Source organism: Myotis davidii, unplaced genomic scaffold (genome assembly GCF_000327345.1).
Source record: "Myotis davidii unplaced genomic scaffold, ASM32734v1 scaffold148, whole genome shotgun sequence".
Lineage (NCBI taxonomy): Eukaryota > Metazoa > Chordata > Mammalia > Chiroptera > Vespertilionidae > Myotis > Myotis davidii.
This window is the reverse complement of record NW_006299479.1, coordinates 3,783,264-3,801,236: the sequence shown is the minus strand read 5'-3', so window position 1 is coordinate 3,801,236 and position 17,973 is coordinate 3,783,264. Positions and strand designations below refer to the sequence as shown.

At 49.7% G+C, this 17,973-nt stretch overlaps 1 protein-coding gene across 3 annotated transcripts in view; it reads left to right on the top strand.

Annotated features, from left to right (window-relative positions):
• PKNOX2 (PBX/knotted 1 homeobox 2) overlaps nucleotides 1-17,973 on the top strand; it is a 295,550-nt gene that overhangs the window by 241,800 nt on the left and 35,777 nt on the right. For all 3 annotated transcript variants that reach the window (XM_006775070.2, XM_006775069.2, XM_015571360.1), the window contains 2 exons: nucleotides 6,203-6,374; nucleotides 16,919-17,107. In XM_006775070.2, coding sequence (XP_006775133.1) covers nucleotides 6,203-6,374; nucleotides 16,919-17,107 — 361 coding nt within the window. The remainder of the gene's footprint in view (nucleotides 1-6,202; nucleotides 6,375-16,918; nucleotides 17,108-17,973) is intronic.

Here is a 17,973-nt window from a genome sequence, read left to right as displayed (position 1 = left end):
GCTGCTTGCCCGCTCCCGCCACCTCAGCAGCCAGCAGACTGATGTCCTCTGTGGCAGTCGGGCCCAGACCATGCTCTGGTCCCCCTGAAATTTCCACCCAGAAATGTGGCTCTCCTATCATACAGTCCACACTCTGGACCACCGCCTATCCTCATCCTAGCCTGGAAGGGCTGAGGGGCTGTACCCTCAATGGAAGAAGCAACCAGGGCCCAGGGAGGGGTAAGCGCTGCCCTGGCGTCCCCTGTCTGCCTCTTCCCCAGCCGATGAGTCTGGGCTGGGAGATGAGGTGCAGGACAGCCTGGGGCTCCAAGGTCAGTCCCAGGGGGAGAAGGTGGACAGCCAGGCAAGCTGCCACACACTTGGCTGGACCCATAATTGAGGTCTGCAGTCCCGGCCAAGGTCACGAGGGAAGGGATGGCTGAGAGGCTCCGGAGTGATGGAGTGGCATGACTGTGAATCACAAGGTTTATCACCCAGAAAGAGAACCAGCACTAATGTCTCCCGCATGCGGCCAGCCCTGCCCCCAGCCTGCAGCGCTGTTTCCGTCCACGTATCCCTTCTCCATCCCTGTCTCTCATGTTCTTTGCATCTTAGCCTCTCTAAAGCTCTGTGCTTTTGCCTTCTTTTTTTTTTTCTTTCTTGCATTCCTTCTTTTTTCCTGTCTCTGCTTCTCTGTCTCTGATCCTCTATGCAGGAAGAAATGTTTAAAAGCAGTTTAACCTCGGTTGTCCGAGGAGGAAGGAAGGGAAGCAGAAAGGGGTCCTCTTGCCTTTTCTTGAGTCCTTTCAACAAAAGGAAATAAGCCTCACCCTAACAGGGGAATTACGTCAGGGATGAGGACGAGAATTACCAGGAAGTCGTGGTTTCCATCCCAGGGGTCTTTGAAAATGTTAGGGAGACCTACTGAGCAGTTTAGGTTAAGAACACGTGTCAGGAGGTGGGGAGAGCTCAAGGGGGCTGTGCTGAAGCCCACGTGCTCACGGATGCGTTCAGAAGCCTTACCAGTGTGCGTGCACGTGTGTGCATCTGTGTGAGGGTGTGTGTGTGTGTGAGTGTGACACCTTGCGCTGAAGGAAAACTGGGGTTCAGTGAGGGGTCCCTGCCTCTCCGCTGCTACAGAGAGGGTGACATTCACCCCCACTGGGGCTTCAGCCCAAATCCTGCCCAGTTTGGGGGCCAGGGTGTGGGGGTCTGCTTCTCTACCTCCTGGCCCTAACCTGGGCATTGCAGGCCGGTGAATTGGGGTGATGTAAAAAACACAAAGGCAGAAATGTCAGAGGTAATTAAACCAAACGATGGCTTAAACCCCTGTAGAAATCAACGTATCGGGTTTAATCACTGCTGCAGCCAGTGCAGGGCTGCGAGGCTGCGAGAGGCCGCTTCCCTGGATTGTTAACAGGAAGTGCGTATCTTGAGCTTGATTTTGGTTCAGATGCTCCTGGGAGAGGTGATGAGGGTGGGGTGGGGGTGGGGACCTGAAAAAGAAAAAAGAAATAATAAAATGTTATTTGAGATCATCTCTTCCTGCCCGCCCTGGAGCCATGCGGCTCCCTGCTTGGGGCTCTGCCCCCCCCTCCCGGCGCCCAGGAGCGGGCACAGTGCTGAGTGTGCTAAATTAGGCCATTAGAGAAATTCATTTCTCTTTATTAGTCTGTGTCAAATCCTTTTTATTAGTGGCTGGAAACGACCTCTCTTCCTCAGTGAAATGTCATGCAGGTTCCCTCCTTCTATTTGTTCTGCACTGACGAGGCTCAAGCCCTCCCTGAATTGAGCGGTGAGATTTATTTCCTCCAAATTTTGAACGGCTTAAGAGAGATTGGGGTGGGGGGGGGGCGGTCAGGCGGAGGCGACAGGGAGAAGAGGGGAGAGAGCAGCGAGAGCAGGCGAGCTCCTCTGGAGGTCAGGTGTCCTCTGGAAATAAAATCCAGCGGCCATCTCTCACATCTTGTTCCTCATCTTCCGGGCCTGGGACCGAGTTTCCAGGTTCCTACTTCTGTCTCTCTGATGAGGGAGATCTGGACAGCAACACCAGGACGCACTGAAGCTCAGGGGCCATATCCCGTGTCTCCCTGGAAACCCTTCTTCCCCTCCCATGCCTGCACACACAGGGACATTCATGTCCCTGCCGACCAAGACACCCAGCTCTTGGGGTTCCTGCCCTAGTCACCCCATCCTGTCCCTCCCCAAGCCTGCATTAGGGCTGCCAGCCTCATCTCCAGCCATAGGCAGTGATGTTGGGGGGTAGCTTAGAAATACAGGTCCAGCCTTAGTTGGACAGCTGTAGGCTGGGCAGCTGGGGAGGGGCTGGGCCCTGGGCTGGGAACAGCCTTGGAGAAGCCCAGTGACTGCAGCCACAGACCCTGCTGAGTCACTGGGAAGCTGAGCCTGGTTCTCAGGGGTGATGCAGTGTCCCAGCTGTCCCTACGCTTGAGGTAGCAGGGAACAGTCTGGATTTACGGAGGGATCCAGGTGGATAGAGCAGGGGAGCCACCTCATCACCCAGGCAGCCCCTACCCTGGTGTAGTCCATGTGAAACCTGTGGCTGATCTCAGATGCCATCTGATCTCCTGGGCTCAGGGACCTGGGGGAGGGGTAGGTGGAACCCAGCCAGGAGCCTGGAGAGGGTGGGGTGTGAGAAGGGAGGGTTTGGAGCTGAGAGTTTGGCTCAGGTCAGGAGAGACTGGAGAGAAGCAGCCATGCCAGCCTCCGGGAGCCTGCTCTGTGCTCTGTGGCCCTCGTTAATTTGCGGGGGGAGGGGATGGGAAGTATGTTTCCTTCTTCTGAGACATAGCAGGAGCTCCCAGAAAACGCCCCCAGATATGCCCCCCACACACATTCTGGGGAGATCTGATGCCTGGAAGTGAGAGGTTTATGAAAAGGACCTGTGCGGTGGCCCAGTGTACATGACAACGCCTCTAGCCGCCCCCCTACCTGCACCCCGCCCAAGGCCCAGCTCTGTCTGAGACTGTGATCTGAGTCCTGTTCACCTCTCCAACATCACCTCCCTCAATCCCCTCCTGACTATCCTGCTCCAGCAGCATCGTCTGGATGTTGTTCCAGAAACACACCAGGCTCATTCCTGTCTCAGGTGCTTTGCTTTTTCTGCCGAAAGCCTCTCCCTCTAATTTTTGCATGACTGCCTCCTCATCGTTCAGGCTTCGTTTAAATGTCGCCTCCTCAGGGGGCCCTCCCTGATCACTCTCCTCCATTCGGGGCAAGGACAGTGGCAGAGGGGACCACCCTCCCATCCCCATCCCAACTCTAGTGCAAGTATCTAGCCCACACGCTATTCATGCTGTGTACACAGAATACTGAATCCCCGCCCAGATCACACACACAACACACGGCACACACACACACACACACACACACACACACACACTGCCCACAATGTAGGGCACATGCACACTCTAAACACTGAACACAAAATCTGCACTCCAACTTGAAACACACAACCCACATGCATACGTACTGTATACATCCCACTCTGTGTGCACACAATGCAAACACACAAGAGCACATGTACACAACACTCCCTCTGGCCTCGCCGACAGGTGCGCACTGACCGTCGGGGTGCACCCACCACCTGGCACGGCGCTGCGGATTATTAGTTCCTGGTGATTCAGTGCCCTTGTACAGAGTCGATTTGTGCCTTTCATTCCTAATTGATCTAGTGGCTGTTTAAATGGCAGCAGGCATCTGTTGAGAGTAGGAAGGTTCATCAGGCGCAATAATTCATAACACCGTCTGGAATTTGCCTTTCGTGTCCCTCAGCTAAAGCACTGCGCGCTCCGCTTAAATCACAGCCGCCGAGGCTGCCTTTGGTATTCCGTGCAGGGCCAGGAGAGGCTTGCATTAAACTGGGATCAGCTTAGATTAGGCCATAATATGCTGCGGCATTAGTGGCTGCAAATGAAGACTTACGCTGGAGTTTAACCCTTCACCTGCTCGCTCTCTGTTTTAGCCGACGGCTAAGCGAGCCACGGTTTTCCCTGTCGGCTTCCTGGGGGGGGGCTGCATTAGGTCTTCTAGAGATTTGGGGCCACAGATGGGCCACATTCAGATATTGACCCTTTTTTCCCTGCAGACAAAAATCCAGCCTGCAGGCCAGCTGTTTATGCATCAGCTCTGAAAACAAGGTGGGGAGGCAGTGTCCAGGGCGGGCCCTGCGAGCCAAGCAGCCCACCTGAAGTGGGCCCTGACTCCTCCCCCTGCTGCCCCTGAGCCCGGGGAGAACAGCCAGCATATATGGGGGGGGGGCTAAGCACCTAGAGTTATGAGAACCCCAGAGTGGACAGGCTGGAAGGGTCCCCCCACCGGCCAGCACTGTGTGTCTGGGTGTCAGTCCTCTTTGCTTTGTGTTTGATCACAGTGTGCCAGTGGGAGCACCGTCCGGTATATTTTCAAGTCGTGTGCTTTTCAGTGTGGCAGCCACCAGCGACATGAGGCTGTTTAAATTAACATCAGTTAAAATTAAATAAAGTAAAAAAACTCAGTGTCCTAGGCACAAGTCATCATTTTTAATCCCCACCCAAGGAAATGTGTTTATTGATTTTGAGAGAGAGAGAAACATTGATGTGAGATAGAAACATTGATCTGCTGCCTCCCATATGCGCCCCAACCATGATCGAACCCACAACCTAGATATGTGCCCTGACCGGGAATTGAACCTGCACCCTTTCGGTGTACAGGACAACGCTCCAACCAACTGAGCCACCCAGCCAGGGCAACAGTCATATTTTAAATGTCCCTTGACTTCGACTAGTTAGTGGCTCTGTGTTGGAGGGCAGACCATGTAGAACATGTCCTTGTGGCAGGAATGTTACTGGAAAGTGCTGGCCAGAGCATGGCCTCTCGCAGAGGCCCAGGGCGAGGCCTGACACATGCTTCCTCCTCTCCCAACAGGCAGAGCTTAATCAAAAAGAAAGAGCTAGATTGTGTGGTCCCAGGGGACTGAGAAAGAGACCAGAGGAGGGTGTAGATGCTTTTCGGGGACCACCATGGGAAGGAAGGGGGCTCTAGGTCCAGTGTCAACAACCCGTGCAAACATATGCACACATACTGGGAATTAAGACATAGTCATTCACACATGTTGCAGAGCAATAAGAGTGATATGCACTTACGTGTGCACACAGGTGTGCACGCATAACATATATGCATTCAGCAAATATTTGTTGGGATCCACAAGCCTCTGCTAGACTCCGAACCGACTGTGGTGAATAAGGTGGGCTTGCGTCCTGCCCTCATGCAGCTCATATTCTAGTCAGGAAGGCAGGTGATAAAGCAAAGAGCTCAGGCAGCCATCGGCGTAGTGTGAGGGAGGGGCAGTCAGAGGAGCTTCCCAGAGAGGGTGGCATCTCCACCAAGACCCACAGAGCCAGAGAGGTAAGCCCTTCAGCTTACAATACATCACACACATACCACCCGCTCACTCACATGCTCCTCATTCCCTAATTCATGGTCCTCACTGAGCATTAAGTGCCTGCTATGAGCATGCAGGGCAAGGCCCTAAGGATACAAGGCTCATTAAGACAGGGACGGTCCTGGAGGACAACAGTGAGCAAATACGATGCAGATAATCAGGTGGGTACGGATGTGCTAGGTGTGGGGTGATGGGAAAGTGCAGGGAGGTGATATTCTTGTGATTGGGTGTCTGGCCTGAACTGAGTCAGCGAACAGATGCAGAACAGTGGAGACACCTGCCCGCCATGTGCAACCAGAATTCAGGCTCACGCTCATCCCCTGTAAACACTCGCAGACACACAGGCACTGCCCTCAGCTGGCTCCAGACAGCCGAGAATGGGTGTCTGACCAACCGCTAATGTTCATGGTCGAGACTTGTCTGGATACTACCCACACTTCCTTCCTGGGTTGACCTTAAAGCAGAAAGGGACACCTACTTCTCTGAAGGGTTACACCCCTCACCCTCATCCGATACCCAGGCAGGTTATCTTACCAAAGAGAAAAGGCAGGCGCCGGTGGGGAGGGTATCGCCCTCTACGCCCAGGGATGGGAGACTGGGTCTTCCCAGCAGGGCGTGAACTGCTGCCATCTGGGCTGACCGTGGGGACTGGGGACGATCTCAGGAGTGGGGCCTTGGGAGAAGAAGTGCGGGGAGCATGGGGAAGGGGCCCTCATGGCTTCTGAGCCCAGCCGGCCGCAGGTTTCTGTGCGCATGTGTGAGCTCTTGCTGTCCCCACAGGCACCCTCTTTTCCCGCTTCTGACGCTGCTGTTTGAGAAATGTGAACAGGCCACCCAGGGCTCGGAGTGCATCACCTCCGCCAGCTTTGACGTGGACATCGAGAACTTTGTCCACCAGCAGGAGCAGGAGCACAAACCCTTCTTCAGCGATGACCCAGAACTGGACAATCTGGTAAAGACCCACCCTCCCCACCCCGGCTAGCTTCTCCATCCCCTGTGGTCCCTCCAAGTGCCCTAGAAATGATCCTTTCATTCATTCAGGAAAAGGTGTTGTGTGCCACTGTGGGCCAGGCACTAGATGGTCCTCTAGCCACTGAGAACCATTTCTAAGGTCCCTAAACCAATAGCTGCAGGCACAGGTCTGGCTTCCTAAGCTCTCCCCTTCTCTGGTCTCTGCCTGCTGCACACATGCATCCCCTCCAGCCTCTTGCCATGCAGACAGGAGGAGAAGAGGGGCGTGGCACCCAGAATGTCTGGGGCAGTGGTTCTGAGGGCTGGAGTCCTGGCACGTTAGTAATTCGCCAGGTCAGTGTGCTGCAGTGTGGAGGGTGTGGGGACAGGCACGTTCAAGCACATCAGCAGAGAGAGAGACCTGGAGACACAGTCCTATTGAGAAGGCGGCCAGTGGATGTCCTGCCCATTTAGGGGGACGCAGGAGATCAGCCTTTCAAACCCAGAGTGTTACCCAGGTCATCACTGCAGCCTGCTGCTCTGTGCAGCCTGGACATGCCAGCAAGTGTCTGCCTCCGTGCTCCCCTTGCCAACACTCCCTGGGTCTCCAGGTCTGCTCGCTCACGTATTCAGAGTTCTGATTCAGTCCAACACACCTTGGTTAAGGGCCTGCCGTGTGCCAAGCCTGCCCAGGGGCAGTGGGTATTGTAGAAGCTGCCCCGGCAGCCCCAGCCCTCCGGCGGCCCCAGGCCTCAGGTCACCGGACTGGGAGTGGTCTGGTTGGTGGACTCGTCCTTGGACATCCCACCCCTCACATGGCCTGGTTTACCCAGATGAGGAGCCACAGTCCTGGCTGGGAGATTGGTCAATCAATTACTTTATTTTTTCTGTGATTTAAAATTTTTTAATCCCCCGCATTGGGGAGCATGCAGGAGGTGGCCAATCGGTGATTCTCTCTCATCGTTGATGTTTCTATCTCTCTATCACTTTCCCTTCCTCTCTGAAATCAATTAAAAAAAAACATGTTTAAAAAAAAATTTTTAAGTACAGTTCACACTCAGTATTATTTTGTATTATTATCGGGTATACCGCATAGTGGCTAGACAACCATCTACTTTACAAAGTGTCCCCCAGTGATGGGTCAGTTGTTCCCATGGGGACAGTTGGAGGAGCACCTAGAGATGAAAGCCCGGGGCGGCTTCCCTGTTCACCATCGGTGCGACTTTGCTGACTTCACTGCTTCGAAGCTCGGTTTCCTTGCCTGAAGATCCAATACACCCATCTCCAGTGACTGTAAAAAAAAAAAAACGAGTGAGATGGCTTGTGGAACTAAATGGCCTTTAAGAACGCATATCATCCAGAAGGTTCGTCTCAAGTGCAGTATCCTTACGCCAAGGCGTTCTAGCCTCCCAGCCCCGCCTCCCCAAAACTTTACTTGGGGAGCCAAGCAGTGCCCTTCGCCGCCCTCTTGCAGTAGGGAGCGGGAGGAAGTGGCCAACCACAGGAGCCGTCATTAGAACAGGAATCATGTAGCCAGCGCAGCCAAGATGCACATAATTAGAAATTAGAAAAAGGTCAGATCGCGTCATTATCAGCTCAATCAGCTGCCGAGTGCCACAGCCAGTTAATCTGGCATCTGTATTTTTTACAACCCCGCACACGTAGCCCAACGGACTGTAACTCTTTATCCGGACAGATATACTGCGCAGCAGAGCAGGGACATAAAATGAGAGACCCCGAGCAAATGAGCTGAGATAATTGAGAGATTTATTTTATATATATGTGCGTGTCAGGGCGGCTTTCTTCTGCCCTTGAATATTGACTTTCACAGATGAAATTGTCAGGAGGACACGGAGGTCCCCAAAACTTTGTTCCACCCTGGGATCTCGAGCTCTGATCCCTCTCCATGTCCCCTGGCCCCACCAAGCCCACCACTGGGCATGGCTCCTCCCACCTCTAGCTGCGCGCGCCCCCCCCCAAAAAAAACAACAACACCAATTTGCATGCAGTACCTTCCCCTCCTCCCAGAAAGTGTCCTGGACAAGTTCCCATGGGAACACTGACTGAGCTCCCCTGGAGCTGCCCAAAGACCAGAGAGGTCCCCAGACTGCAGTTTCTGAGGGCACTGCCCTTCCTGGGAGCCAGCTGCTCCCACTGCACACGAGGAGACACAGCTGTGGAGAGAAGTCCATGTACAGATGAGACAGCACAGTCCAGAGAAGGGAAATTACTTTAGGACCAGCCTATGGCTCCTCATATGCTCTCCCTCCACTGCATCACCCCTCCCTTCTCCTTGGGACAATAGAGTCCTACTTCCTAGCTGCTGTGGCTCAGCAATTGAGCTTCGACATAATGAACCAGGAAGTCAGGGTTCGATTCCCTGTCAGGGCACATGCCAGGTTGCAGGCTTGATCCCCAGTAGGGGGCGTGCAGGAGGCAGTTAATCAATGATTCTCTTTCATCATTGAGGTTTTCATCTCTTCCTCTCTCTGAAATCAATAAAAATATATTTTTAAAAAAGAGGACCCCTACCAGGTCTCCCCCAATTCCCACACTCTGACCCTCTCTACCTCCCCTTTCCGACGCTGGTGGCTAGGCTGGGATGCCCCCAGTTAGTGCCATAGCCACTCTCCATACCAATCCCCACTCCCGCCCTGTGCTCACCAGGCCTGTCTCTTACCTGCTCCCTCGGTCCCCCGTTCGGGTCCAACCCCCTCTGACTGGCAGTTGGTAAAGTTTGTAAAATTTGCAAGTTCCCCAAACCCCTTTGAAAAGTAGAAGCTTTTTGTTTTATAAAATCTGATTTACGGGCCCCCAGTGCAGGGCCAAGGTTTTATATATTATGCAAGATTTCAAACCGAGGCTGTAAAACCTATGGTTTCAGTTTCATGCATGGAATTTTTTTATGTGTAAATTTTTTAACATTTATGGGGCACGTTTTAATGAGACTCTGGTGTGGCTCAAGGGACAGATTAGGGCTGCCTGGCCGCAAAGCCAGCTCCGAAACGGGGCCCCACAGGCCCCTGGGCCACGCTGAGGAGCCGTGGAGAGGAGGCAGGCCGGAGTTCCAGGCACACAGAGGCCTCTCCAGCCCCGCTCAGTCTCTCCCTCAGCCTTCAGTGCAGACTCCCTTCACCCAGACAGGAGCCGGAATCCTACAGACAGGAGAAAGAGAAAGGAAAAACCATCTAAGCTGGCAACAGTGAGCATCTATAGAGCACTTGTTAAGTGCCAGCTGCTCTTCCAAACACTTTACATATAATTTCTCACTTAATCCTATTTCCCAACGCACAAGGCACATATTATTACTATTATTCCCATTTTAAGACGAGGAGCTTGAGACACGAGGATGTCGCTAGCTCAAGGTCACACGCTAGCACGCAGCAGAGGGAGCCACATGGCCACGCTACCCCATCGCTCATCTTTCTTAGTTCTTTCTATGCACCAGCTCTTCTTTTTAGTTCTTTTCTGCCCACCTTTCATTCAGTCCTCACTGTAACTCTGAGGGGGTCACTGTTGTTGTCCCATTTTACAGAGGAGGAAAGTTGAGTGCAGAGACTGTGTAAACTGGCCAGGGTCTCTCAGCAGGTGGAAGACCCAGGACTCAGTGGTCCTGTCCACATTTTACAGAGGAGCTCAAGGCCTAAGAACCCAAAGTTACAGAGCTGCTATTTGCACCATGTGGGTGTAACTCCAAAGCCCACCGCCTTCCTCGGCACCACACTTCTTCTCCGAATTGAGAAGTGACCTGTTAACTAACTTAAAAGTGTTTCACTTGTCATGCATGATGGCTTCCAGAAAATGTTCATCTGTCCCCTCATAATCTGGCAGTTCCCAGTCCCTGGTCTTCATCTTTCTTCCAAGTCCCATTTCTTGTTCCAATGACCTTACACTTACAACTGGTTGGGCAGAGCTGGGCGGGTCTGGAAAAATTCCTGATTAGATTTTAGCTTCGGCTGCCCTAATGACCCCCAGGAAATATCAGAGCTTGTGTGTTTATAAACTCCTTCCTCTGCAAGTGAGAGAGAACCGTCCCAGCTTCCCAGCTCACAGAGGAAGCGCCTCCTTAACTGCTGCGTGCAACTTCGCAAGGCACCTCATCTCAGCCTTCGTCCCTCATCTCCGGGGAGACATGCCCCGTGGTTATGAGACTCAAATGAGATAATGGAGAGAAAAGCATTTTGCATCTTGTAAAGTGCTCTGTCTGTAATTGATTTGAAAGGCAAGATGAATTACCATCAAGTGAAGAGGCCACGATCCTACAAGAGAGGCTACTTTTTAGGAGGAACTTGGTTGCGGGAGGGGCACGTTGGCATAAAGAACTGACATTTATCAAATAGCTACTCTGTTCCCAATGTATTTACATACATTATCTGATTCCATTTTCACAATAACTCTACCGTGTAAGCATGGTCACCCTAAACTTGACAGAAAGTTTAAATGCTTGTCTGGAATACCCAGGCAGGAAATGAGCAATTTGGAGCATGCTGCCACCTGACCTCATGGGAACCAGGAGCCCCATCCAGGTCCTGGGACCCCTAGGGCCACGTGACGTCATGGAAACCAGGAGCCCCATCTGTGTTCTGTCCTGGGCCCCCTGGACCCACCTGACCTCATGGGAACTAGGAGCCCCATCTGTGTTCTTTCTTGGGACCCCTAAGGCCACGTGACCTCATGGAAACCTGGAGTCCCATCCAGGTTCTGTCTGGGACCCCTGGGGCTTGTGCACATGCATGAGATGAAAATATAAGGTTGCAGCTTGTTTTGCTTCTTTGAAGGGTACTTCTTAGAAAACAAGGGCTGTTTCCTTATTTTGAAAGAGAAGGGAGGGAGAAAAGCTGAAAAAAGGCAGCCAAACATGGGGGAAGGAATTAAGGACACATTTATCACATTTGGAGATGATACTAAATCAAATGGAATGGTTATTGCTCCAGAAAATTTGGAATGACTTTTTATATGACATTGATCATTTAGAAAAATAGCCCAATAAATCCGAGTTTTATTCTGATTTAGAGGCAAAAACCCCAAATTGCAAACACATAGGACAGAGGATGATTTACAAAACACAAATTCAGAAGAAAAACTGGGAGTGATTGTTTTTCCACTAGCTGAATATAGAATAGCAGTAGGAAAGCCAGCAAGATATTAGAAGTTATTAAAAGAGGTTAAAAAATGTATATGCTTTTGATTCCCTGTGGTTCCTAAAGCACTTTCACATTATTATTTCCCTCAGCTCTTCACCAGTCCTGTGAGTTAGGGATGATCCTCTCTCCATGTTACAAATGAGGAAACTGAGGCTCAGAGAAGTCATGCAGCTGGCCCGGTATCACCCAGTTTCTAAACAGCACCCTTTCGGTGTACAGGACAACGCTACAGCACACACACACACACACACACACACACTCACACACTCACACACTCACACACTCACACATACACACACACACGCACACGCCCCAGGCTTCCTGCTCTGCCAGGCAGCGCCCCACCTTATCGGCGTTGCCCGTCTTTTTCTCTAATATTGAAAGGTCCTCCATATTCATTGCCTCAGAACACCATGATGATTTACGCTACCTGCTTAAATCTTTAAACCAAGTCTATTATTCCATAAAAAAGTAATCCTTCCAGTGCGCGGTGTCAGACCCACTGGTGGGTCCACTTTGAGCACCGAGCACTAGACCCAGCTTAATCCCAGTGCATGCCTATTTCACTTCAGCAAAACTCTCCGGGTGGATTTTACTTTTGAGTTAGTTTTACGGATTTGTGTTTTCTGATTCTTTTAATAAGTCCTTATTGGCTATGTTTTTAAAATAAATGAATAAAATGTGTGTACTTTGCTGTGTGTGAATATGGGTGTATCGCTTCTTGAGAAGATTTAAAAATAAATGAGTGAATAAAATGTTGATTAAAAATGAAGACTGGGGCCAGCAAGGAAAGCTAAGAGAAAGAAGGGAAGAAAAAAACAGAAAGAAAGAAGAAAGGAAGACGTAAGGAAGAAAGGGGGGAAGGAAGAAAGAAAAGGGGAAAAGAAGAAAGGTTGAAGGAACCAGGATTCCATTGCCCAGAGAAGATAAAGATAATTGGACAGTTTACTCCAGGCAGGTGCTTTCTCCAGCCTATGGCACGTGGTGAGACAATATTCACGTCGAACGGATAACATTGAATTAAGAAGGGAGCTGGTGCTGATAGAAGCACTAGATGTTCTTGGTGCCCACAGGAGCCTGAGCAAGCGCTTTCTGTTAAGGCAGGAGAGAAGTTGGTCACTTCGTGGAAGAATTCAACAAGCAGTTGAGAGAACAGAGAGCTTTGGAATGATGAGGTTCTGATGGAGACCATGCAGCCTGTGTCCTAGAGGCTTGGCCCTTCTGCTCACCACAGGCGGCCAGATCGTCTCCCAGTGCCCCTTCCACGCCGTCCGTGAATTGAGGGCAGGAGTCTTGGTGATGCTCAGAGTCAGAACATTGGGGGTACCTGACAGCCCACTCCCCTCTTCTTCCGCATGAGGAAGCAGACGCCTGCATGGGTGAGGGATTCTGACTCCTGGGCTAGGCCAGGAGTGAGAGAGAAGTCAGAGCAGCTGAATGAGGGGAGGTTGCCAGGGAGGGATCTGGAAATAACTTCAATATCCCCAAAGCTAGTTGGTTTTTCTGGAATCCCATAATTCCTGTCACTGAGTCACTTTCTCCCTAAACCATGCACCTTCAAACTGCCATTTTGTACACATAAATTCCAAGGGCCGGGATTGAGGGCAGAGCAACACAGGCCACCTGGCTTCACATCCTAGCTCTGTCGCTTACAGCTGTGTGACTCTAAACAAGTAAACAGTACCTCTGGACTTCATTTTCTCCAACTGTAAAATGCGGAGGTGGTTGTGAGGTAAATAAGATAAGGCATGCCATGGGTCTAGTACAGGGACTGGGGCATAGAATAAGAAATGTTTGGGTATTGTTACCAATCAATGAGCATTTAATAAACACCTTGTACTGTGCTAATTACTCTAGATCAGCCGTGGGCAAACTACGGCCCTCGGGCCGGATCCGGCCCGTTTGAAATGAATAAAACTATTGAAAAAAAAGATGTAATGATGTTTACTTTGAATTTATATTAGTTCACACAAACACTCCATCCATGCTTTTGTTCTGGCCCTCCGGTCCAGTTTAAGAACCCATTGTGGCCCTCGAGTCAAAAAGTTTGCCCACCCCTGCTCTAGATACAAAGCAAGATCTTCATGGCCAAAGTCAAGTAGATAATTCGGGCAAGAGCAAATATTTATTCAGTGCCTAACCCCATTTTTTAGTTCAAATAATCAATACCAAAGTCAGTATTCTCTGTGCCTGGGAGAGCCCAGGCTCCATCAGCTCAGCCCCATGGAGGGAGCACTTAGGACAAGACCCTGTGATTGAGCCCTGCATGAAGACCCAAAATTGTTGGTTTCGGCCTTTGAGTGACACTTAGTCTAATTCATAACTTCAAGAGCCCTTAATTAGTTGAGTATAGTCCCTGCCCATCAGGCAATTCAAATGCCAACCCAGGCACTTTGCACTTGAAATGCCAGTGAGGCTCAGAGAGGGGTGTGGTGCTGGCAGCTCTCTGCACAGCAGAAGTCAGAATTCTCTGCAAGAGATTCCCTCCCTGTTTTCCTGGGCATCCAAATACCCGCCAGAAGTGGGAGGGGAGGGTTAAACAGGGACTCTTGTATATTACTTATGGCAACATAAATGGCTCCCCCAAAGGCAACAAGCCCCCCACCTCTCTTTCTCTCTCTTTCTCTTTTTAATCCTTATTGGATATCCTCAATGGGTATTTTTCATTGACTTTTTTTTTTAAGAGAGTAGAGGGGAGAGAGGAAGAAATAGAGAGAAACATCAATGTGAGAGAGAGATGTCGATTGGTTGCCTCTTGTTTGCACCCCAACTAGAATCAAACCCAAGATGCTCTAACCACTGAGCACCACTCTTTTTGTTTACTTTTATATATATATATAATTGGAGATTCACATGTATTCGTAAGAAATAGTATAGAAAGGTCCCGATTCCCTTCTCACAACTATAGTATAGAACAGTTTCTCAAACAGGAAGTAGACAAAATACAATCCGCCAACCTTACTCCTTTTACATCAGTTTTAGGGCCGTGTGTGTATGTGTGTGTGTGTGTGTTTCTGTGCAATTTTATCACACGTGTAGATTCATGTACACACTATGGTAGTCAAGATACTGAGCAATTCCTCCTGCCCTTCTCCCACCCCACTGTCCACAACCATTAATCTGTTCTTCATCTCTCTAATTTGGCCATTTCAAGAATGCTACATAAATGGTATCTTACAGTATATAATCTTTTGAGACTGGTTTTTCTTTCTTTCAAGCGTCATTTCCTTGAAATCCACCCAAGTTTTTGAGTGCCTCAACAGTTTGTTCCTTTTTGTTGCTGAGTACTAGTCCATGATATGGATGTACCACAGTTGCTTTATTCATTCACCTGCTGAAGTATATTTTGTTGTTTTTTCCAGTTTGGGGCTATGAGAAATAAGGTTTTTGTGTACTAGTAAATATACACTTTTATTTCTCTGGGATTAAATGCCCAAGAGTGCAATTTCTGGTCTGTATAATAAACAGAGATTTAGTTTTGTTATGAGGTTTTCCAGAAGGGCGGTACCGTTTTACACCCCCCCACCACCCCCGCAGCAATGTATGAAGGATCCAGTGTCCTGTCCTCTGTCAGCATTTGGTGTGATCACTCCTTTTTATTTAACCATTCTTGTAAGCATGTAGTGATATCTCATTGTGGCTTTAATTTGCATTTCCCTGATGGCTAATGACATTGAACATCTTTTCATGTGCTTATTTGCCATCTGCGTATCCTCTTCCTTGCAAAGGCTGACGTTGTCTTTAGCCCATGTTCTAATTGGATTGCTTGTTATTTTACTGTTTCGTTTTGAAAGCTTTTCATAGATTTTAGATATGCTCTTTGTCAGGTACGCGGTTTGCAAACATTTTCTCCTAGCCTGTTTATCCTTTCTTCTTCCTCTCGGGGTCTTTGAGGAGCAGACACTTTTCGCTTTGATGAGGTCCAATTACCAAGTTTCCCTTTTCCAGGTTATGCTTTTGGTGTCGAATGTAAGCCCTGTAAGCCTCGTCCTTGGTCCTGATGATTTTCTCCTGTGTTTTTTTTTCCCCTAAAAGTTTTATAGTTTCATGTCTTACAGTTAGTTCTTTGATCCACTTGAGTTTATTTTTATGTAAGATGTGAGATTTACATCAAGATTCACCTTTTCGCTTGTGGATGTCCGGTTGCTCCAGCGCCATTTAAACAGCCCTTACTTGAAAAGCAACTTGGTGATATTTATCGCGAGCCTAAACAATGCCCATAGCAGTTTTTCCTGTCATTTCCCGGAATTCACCCTAAGGAATTAATGCAGAAACATGAATAAAATCTATAAGCTTTAGATTTTAGTCACTATACCATTTTTTTTTATAAAATTGAAAAATTGGAAGTAATTTAAATGCCCCCAGATAAGGAATTGATTAAATAGGGCACACATTGAATAATTTGCAACAATTAAAAATATATTTGCTCGGCCCAGCTAGTGTGGCTAAGTGGTTGAGCATTAACCCATAAAGAGGTCACTGGTTCAATTCCTGGTCAGGCCACATACCCAGGTTGTGGGCTCCATAAACTAAGGGCAAAACAGGACACAAACTTGTATGCACATGTGACTAAAACTGTGTTAAAACACATGCATGTGGAAAAAGAACATTTATCATTGTTTTAGGATGATTGGATCAAGGGCCATTTTTGTGGTTGTTTTCCATCCTCTATTTTCCATACATCCCATAATAGCAACGATAAAGAGAAAAATTTCTATTGAGAAATAGCTTCTTGCCATGAAAAGGTTAGGACTATCCACTTGAAGAGATGACAGGTACACGTCCAACCCAAAGGTCACGGAAAAGGCCACCACAGTTAGGTTTGCCAAGGCCTAGCTAAGTCATTCAGTCAGCGAGGATCGATGGGCATCTGCAAGGTGACCTGTGCCACGTGATGTACTCAGCAGGCTTATTTAAGAAGAGACCGTCCCTGACCCCTGAGACACTTGGAAGGAACTCTAATCTCATCTCCCTCGCCCTCATTCAGGCTTCACTCTTTGCAGCTTGTGCATCCACTCATAGGACCCTCTTAACCAACCTGCACAGTTGTTAGGGAGGATGTCCTTATCCCTATTTGTCAGACAGTAAGCCACAGATTGCTTAAGTAATCGCCCAAGGCCAAACAGATCATAAATGGCAGGCCTGGGGTTTAGGGGCCTGGTCTTCTACCTTTAAGGCCAGTACTGCTCTCAGAATACCACCACTGCCCAAGAGCAGCTGTGACAACAGTGGGCTCAAGGCAGCAAGCAATCGGCAGTTGGTCATGAAAATTCAAACCATGTTGATGAGAAAGCATATACCTAGGGCTGGGCATGGGCTCCTGTCCCCTGGGGCTTGGGGGTTGAGGCAGCAAGGGGATGTGATATAAACACCTGGGCTCACCTCTCCTCCCTCCCCGCAGATGGTGAAGGCAATCCAGGTCCTGAGAATCCACCTGCTGGAGTTGGAGAAAGTCAATGAACTCTGCAAGGACTTTTGTAACCGTTACATCACCTGCCTCAAAACCAAGATGCACAGCGACAACCTGCTCAGGAATGATCTCGGGGGGCCCTACTCCCCCAACCAGCCCTCCATAAATCTTCACTCACAGGTAACCGCAGGCCGGGGTCCTACCTCCTAGGCCTTAGGAGAAGCCAGATGTAGGAATGTCCGAAGGTCCCGGTGACGTAGGACAATGGATTAGACTCATTGGATCCTTTCCCCGGGAGGCTCCTACTCTGGTCAACTCTTCCTCCTCTTCATCAAGCACCACAGTCCCTTTCTGACCAGTGCTCACCACGACAGAGCAGTAGTGATGCCTAGAAGGTAACCAGAGCTGAGAGAGACAATGTGATTGTGATACCTGGCATCTTGGCTGAGGAATGAGCATAAGAGTTAAGTAGATGGAATACTTTCCTGGAGGGTGAGGCAGGGACAGAGGTGGTAAAGGGCCCAGCCCAGCCCATGGACTTCTCGAGAAGGCTCACTGAGCTCCTGGTTTCCTGGGAGGAGTGTTTGGGGAGGTGGTCCTGAATCCTGCCCACCTAGTAGATGAAGACTGCTTCCCCTGAGGCGTTTCTCCCTGGTCATCCTCCCCAGGCCCATCTGTCTCCCTAAGGTTCAGGGCCACTGTAAATGTCACCTCAAGTCACCTTCATCCTAGGAACTGGGGAATGTGGAAACAGTGGCTGTGTGTTCAGGGTGAGAATGGGCAGAATATTTTCCCAGAACTACAAACTGAGAAAGCTGCCTGGTGAAGCCTTTCCATCATACTCACTGGTACCCACATAAGCCATAGGCTTCCCGATTTCTTCCTCTCCCACCGAGTTCCAGAGTCCAGGACAGACCCATGGGAGGGTCCCCAGGAGGTTTACAGTGGCCTCTGCTCATAAGACAATCAGGCTTGGGGACACAGGTAAAACTTCCAAGAATGATTGGTGGGAGGAAAAAAGAATGATTAGTGAGAGGAACTGGAAA